Source organism: Varroa destructor, unplaced genomic scaffold (assembly GCF_002443255.2).
Source record: "Varroa destructor unplaced genomic scaffold, Vdes_3.0 BEIS01000001.1, whole genome shotgun sequence".
Classification (NCBI taxonomy): domain Eukaryota; kingdom Metazoa; phylum Arthropoda; class Arachnida; order Mesostigmata; family Varroidae; genus Varroa; species Varroa destructor.
This window is the reverse complement of record NW_019211454.1, coordinates 4,474,188-4,480,707: the sequence shown is the minus strand read 5'-3', so window position 1 is coordinate 4,480,707 and position 6,520 is coordinate 4,474,188. Positions and strand designations below refer to the sequence as shown.

Genomic DNA, 6,520 nt, shown 5'->3' with positions numbered 1-6,520 from the left:
TAATCTCAGTAGCACCTCTGTGGCACTCAGGTAATTCGCTACATCTATCAGTCATTTGGCAGAAAATTGTCAGTCCGCTTGATTACAACGAGAACAAATCGTATTACTCAAGATCTCTGTAAAACGTATATTAAGGGATTGACTCACTACACTATATTCGATCAGAACAGTAATTCGTTTGCTTAACTAATTTATGTGACGAGTTCAGTATCAATATTTATCGAAATTTCATAGAGAACAGACTGGAATCTTTTTTAACGTAATTCTGTTCTCAAGCAAGCGATTTATTTTTTATCAGGATCAATTTGATTTTTTTACGCTCGGGCTACTTTTATCTGTTATGAAATCATAGCTTAATTAATTAATCAATGCTATTCTAATAGACTGAACGTTATACGATTATCTGGTCACCGCCTCTCTTATACGCTACTGATTTTTCTAATTCTCAAGTGTACAATTGACTTATTTTATAGGCATTTACTTTTGAAACTCCTTGTAATAAAGGATGCCAACTCTATGCAAGCAGTGTCCTTAACTGGTTGGCGAAAGTCTCTATTCGCTGGGAGTTGCATATTTGCAAGCTTTTAACCCTAAACTCATTTAGGTGGGTATTCAATTTCTACTTTCTTTATATATTATTATAAATAAAAGATAGTATTCTACCTTAACTTACTGGAGATTCATAGCTGCTTTATGATTAATCCACCATATAATTTTCTGATTTTCTTATACGCACTTCATTGTCAAAAAAACTATTTCATTCCGTGTTTCATTACAAGTTAGAGATAACAATCACTTGTTTTTTCGAGTCCTCTTTCAACTAATAAATCCCATCCGGGCGCTGACTTATCGTTTGACAAGATATTTGATCTGATGGCTCCTTGCTATTACTCGGAATAATGCTCCTTAATCGACGGAAACAGATCCTGTGCTCTTGGAACAGTGGCCGTTGGCGCTGCTGTTGCCTGTGTCTCTCTTCTGGTATTCGCGGAGCCGCTGCGAGCTCCGAACAGAGTTGTTCGGTCCAAAAAGAGGCGTAAAGTATCCTAGGTGCCACTGGATGAAAACTTAAGGTGTTTTTTGCTGAGTTGCTTGTGCTCTGTCCAGCTATACAGAGTTGGTTGCGAAACAGTTCTGTAAATTCGCTTCGTGATTTGAGACGCAAGCCAAAATGGGTCGCTCAGATGAACCTGATAATCAAGAAGTCATGGGAGATGCTAGAGAAATTCGGGAAGAAGATCCCGAAGGCCAATTTAACGAGGAAGGTGAAGAGGGTTACGACGAGATTCGAGAACTCGACGAAGGCTTTGTGGATGAAAGAGGTAAATAGATAAAATCAATACATAGCTTAGATCAAAAATTGGTGAATATGAAAAGTATTCCTACGGGAAAATGGTGCAACTTATTTATGTTATTTACTGGGGGCGCTGCGCTGGACAAGCACTGGTCATCGAAACATGTTTTCCTCCCACTTGTTTATTATCTTTCACTTTATTATCTTTCCTTAATGCCAAAATATTTTAAAGCTAGCAGACTGTTCAGTATTGCTGTGGCATTTGGCGATGGCAACCCTCGCTACCAGCTGCCTGTCATGAGAACCCGCGCGGTGTAAGGGGGTGACGGAGTCCTATATGTATAGAATCTGTGCTTAACTAATGTCAAGCATATTGATCACCACTGTCTTGTAGAACTATAACTTAATATCTGAGCAAAATACCTAACGGAGCTTGTAACTTCTCCAGTTTCCTCCAGGAAAGTATCAGAAGATTCCTTGAGGTATAATAAATGCGTGCGTATATGATGCGCAGACACAAACTTATTCCAACAATGTAAATATATGAGTATAAAGAGTGGCATTTATGTCAGTAAACCAGTTGGAATCACCAATACATAATAAATACGTACGGTTTGTTATCTGTGAGGTAATTGGACGGGCCTTTTGACAAGTTGCTTTAAGCTATGTTTTGAGGGTCAAATTCACACAGATGTCACCACTGTTCTGTACAATCGTCCGCGGCTATTTTGTCAACTTTGACAACATAACTCAAGCTAGGAAATGTGCCGTAACCACTTGTTCGCAAGATTGCAAGGGCCTTTATTTTTTATATTTTCAGCGCTACGATATCCTCGAAGCACCTACTGACTTACATCGAAGAATGTATATATGTAAGCGGAATAGAGAATGGACAAATAAATAGAAGAACCAGCTACTTCATTTGTGTCCAAACTAGTTTGCATTCTTTATAAAGCATTAAATTATGATAGGATTAAAAAACTGTCGTGTGAAATAATATGTATATTTAATGGACGGAATATATGCACGAAATGTGGGCATGCCCATTATTAACTCAACTTACATTTACTATTTGAATATTGAATTCACATATGCAGATAGAATATGAAGTCAATGAAGTACACATTTTTATATTTCGGTTCTTAAAGGCCGCAGTAGACACTCCGATAGATAATTTACACATATGTACGCAGGGCGTGTGATGAAATAGAGTACATATTTTTTAAGTCTGTCAAAAAAACCTTTCATGCAATCTTCATTGGTGTTAAATTACCGGTCAATGTATATTGCTACTCTTGTGGCTGTATAATTTAAAATCACTAATTCAAACACTCTGGCATTTTATGGAGATTAGTAAAAGTTTATCTTCACTTTAATAGTACCAAGATAATGGTACCATTACGTTTTTAACTGAAACGACCTTTATACTGAGTTTCGTACGTTACGAGAAATAGCTACGTCACGTTTTTTTGTTTCATTTACTATCCAGGTAGCATCGTATATTTATCCCCGCGCACTCTTCAATAACGCATCTCCATTTTGTATTGTTGGTGTTACGCTTATTGAAGTTTTCGAACCTTTTTTTTCAGAAATTTCAACGGTCAACGATGCTCTGGACAATATCAGCCAGGCATTAGATAAGCTCGAGGAGCAGAACGACCAGCTAAACGAACAACTCCGGTCTATCCTTGCTGCTTCGGAAAGAATCAAAAGCGGTATGGATTCCGTCAACAGTTTCGGTACCTCCAGCTCCAATAGCGGGCAGGCATAGCAGGCGAATAATACGAAAAGAAGATATATAATACATAGGTGCTTGGTCAATCAGGCTAATATTCAGTCTCGAACAGCTACTCAGACGCTTAGTTACAGTTGAATGAAAAATATGTAAGAAAATTGGCATTGGTTAGGAACTTCATGAATCTTCTGCACTAAATATAGCCAAAAATGAGGAATGGCATTGTACAATTCACCGAACATTGGACAGCAACTAATTTACTTAGGAAATAAGGTACTGCCTATTGGATGCGTCGACATGGAAGTTTCAGATTGAAAATGATGATTAATGTTAACAAGAGATTTGATACCGCCGGGAAATGGTTGTATCCGTTAAAGGCTGTGTTAAAACGGAATTTAACAAATCTGATTTTATGTGTGGGATTTGGAAGCTATGTAAACGCCCGTTTTGACAACTGCAAAAAGCTGATAGTTAGATCTAATCATAGTTTTTTGTTCAGAAGTGGGCTGTAGCTTATATTTCATTTGAAGATTACATAATAAATGACGTGGATTAGGCACGCCATCTGCCAAACATTTGAACAGAAACGTTAGCGTTGCTATCTGGAAAAACACAAGTATGTGAAAAAATTTCTTGACAGTCCTTTAACAAGATATAATTGTCATATTAAAGAAGATATTTAATAACGTGCATTAATATTTACTTTTTCTAAACATTCTATGGACGCGAACAAATGACACAAAAATGAAGTTAAGATTGCTGACGAAAACAAATTTTAAGGATACTTTTACGAAAATATTTCACTATTTCTAGATACTAGCCATTGTTTTCCTAAACATATTTCAATTATATTTATTGTTCAACCGTGTGATATATATGTTTTAATGAAGAGAAACAATTTAATATAATCTTAAGGTCAACCATAATTCTGTACAAGTTAGGTTTAACGCATGATTTAATTTCTGTCGAGTGTATACGGCTGTTTAGTCATAAAAGTCAACTGTATTTTCCTGTTCATGGTATGTTTAATTCAGATATCTGAGGTAATGCTTCTTTTTTCATTTTGTATTACTAGTTCATAGTTTTCGAGATGGCGTTATTGCATATGTAGAACTAAACCTATTAGAGAAACGATTTATCAGTGTTTAGTTTGCCACTTAATTAGATATAAATCCTTTTTCCTTGTGGTCAATCTTGAATTAGATCACTTCATTTCATCTGCTTATCTACAGATGGAGTAAAACAGGCTGGACAAATATTGTCTGACAAACACCAAGAACCAAAAATGTTACAAGAAAAACAACAACAATTTTATGAAGCGTTCTTCTTCGATGCTGTTTGAAGACAGAAGTATTTGTACCGTACACATGGTAGAGTATGTATAACACTAGCAAGGATTATAGAAATACTACACTGCCAAACACGAGCATAGATAGGAAGGCATATATTGAATGATGTATCGTAAGATCATAGTTCCTTATAGTTGTAGTGGTTCTTCCCGGTTTTTACCGCTAAAACACAGAGCTAACACAAACTAAACTCATCAATCGATCACAGTGCAAGTTTAGCCGATCGCACGATTGTTATTTTGCATTGCTATTACTAAGCCTATTCAGAGGAACTCTCTCTCGGTTCTCATATCTGTTATGACGAGAATCACAATAGCTTACAGTTTAATAGTGCTGATGGTTGCAAAAGATATTCAACAAATATCTGCGAGAATAAATAAACCTTTTGAGTTCCTATGTCCGTTTAAACTGCTTTAATTAAGCATTGATACTTCAGACGGCTAGCGCCATCTGAATCACTAATGCTTAGTAAGGACAAATTACATGGACATGAAAGCTTAGACCATCTATATTCAAACATCTATATATGTCTGCGGCTGATTCGTCACCGTTCGACAGTAAGCGAACTGATCGCACGAAAAGACAAGTTTCTACCGACCGGGAAAGTTTCTATTCAATGTTTCATGAAAGGCACGAACAGAGTTGAAAATTGTTATCACAATTAGCGGTAGCACAGTATTACGATGTGTTTGTGTATGTCTGTTTGCTAATTTCGGAACCTGAATTAACGTCACATCTCACTGATAAATGAAAGTCGATGCTCTACAAGTGGTGTTTTCTTGAAATTGAATCCTGAAGATTGGGTAAAAAGGCAGAGAAGTGTTTTAGAATGAAAGAAGACTGACTGACTGGCTGGCTGGCTAACTGCCTATCGATTGTCTTTAAAATCGGCTGATGAGTTACGGGTGAATCATGTAATCGAAAGCGTTTGCGGTTTCAGGCATCGTTTCTAAAACATAAATGCAAATCACAATTGCAGTCGGGGGAACGAAGTAAAAGTATGTCGCTGTTGATTTCTAATAGATCTATTTAAGCACATGCACGTAACTGGCAGCATATGACATCATGTTATTACGCCCTTAGATTGATTTTTGAAGGACTGAGACAAATTGAAAGAGGTTAACTAATTACGATATGAAACTATCTAATAAACATTAGATTTAAATATTGCGAAATTACATGATTGTTCTTTTTACATTTAGATTAAGAACTGCCCACAGGTACAGACGATTGACTTCATCGAACAATTTAACGAACAGTTAAGTTTATTTATTTACTTTATTTTAAAACAAGAAGAACATACTCTTTCGTTTTTCTTATAATGCATTCTATCTATGTTGTTTATTGTAATCTCTACTTGGCTATGACTAACCTTTTTAGCAGCAAACTGTAAGCAGGCAACTAAAAGGCATAGACAAAGGAAATCTTTTTGCATATATTTGTTGACATTTGTTGACTAGAAAATGTTTTTCTGTCAGGATATAGATTAAGTTGCATTGATTTGTTCATGAAATCCTGCTCATTTCCATAGATACAAAATTTTCAACCTATAGTTTACTGTTATGTCACTCTGTCAGAAAAGCTTTGTCAACGACAAAAAATGAAAAGACAAAAGTGACAAGAAGAGGCAGAAAAAAAAACAAGAAAGGAAATCGATTGCAAATGTTATAACTCCCTGATTTACGAGACGTATTGTGGTTTGGTTATTTATATATATGTTACTGAACGAAGTAGCAAGTTACGTGAGATAGAAAGAACTGCTAAACGTTCAGATATTTATCCAATAATAAATATTAGCAGCTAGATTAGCTAATAGCAGTTGGAGCATAGCTATCGTGATATAATTCAAAATAAAAACTTTTGTCAGTAATTCCAGGACGTGCCGGTACCGGAATCGAAAGCCCATTTGCGGTTCGTGTTCAGGTTGCTAGAATAGGGTTCTCCACGAGCGACTCGTATGCCATTACTTCTAATTTGACGATCGATATTTTCCCTTCAGCACTATATCTTACGATATATGGCTGGTATTTAGAACGAGCCGAAACGTTCTTACTCCTAGTTTTAAACCTAGCCTGTAAGTTAGGTAAGCAAATACGTTATCTCCAATAATGCTACTGTTTAATTTAATTTAATTTAGGTATA

General features: G+C 36.0%; 1 protein-coding gene across 2 annotated transcripts; it reads left to right on the top strand.

The window, feature by feature from the left end:
* Positions 1-971: 971 nt before the first annotated feature.
* On the top strand, positions 972-5,556 carry LOC111255370 (uncharacterized). 2 transcript variants are annotated; one of them, XM_022817273.2, is made up of 2 exons: positions 972-1,322; positions 2,863-5,556. In XM_022817273.2, exons 1-2 carry the CDS (start codon positions 1,172-1,174, stop codon positions 3,063-3,065), a joined length of 354 nt encoding a protein of 117 aa, XP_022673008.1. In that variant the 5' UTR covers positions 972-1,171; the 3' UTR covers positions 3,066-5,556. The 2 variants fall into 2 exon arrangements, with proteins under 2 accessions (XP_022673008.1, XP_022673009.1); XM_022817274.2 differs by having other exon boundaries at positions 984-1,322; positions 2,884-5,556.
* The last annotated feature ends 964 nt before the right edge of the window (positions 5,557-6,520 follow it).

What these genes read in the sequence shown, in the direction of transcription:
- LOC111255370 (XM_022817273.2), top strand. Translation starts at nt 1,172, where the DNA reads ATGGGTCGCTCAGATGAACCTGATAATCAAGAAGTCATGGGAGATGCT. An exon ending in AGGCTTTGTGGATGAAAGAG is followed by an intron (nt 1,323 to 2,862) that starts GTAAATAGATAA and finishes CGCTTATTGAAG; the next exon opens with TTTTCGAACCTTTTTTTTCA.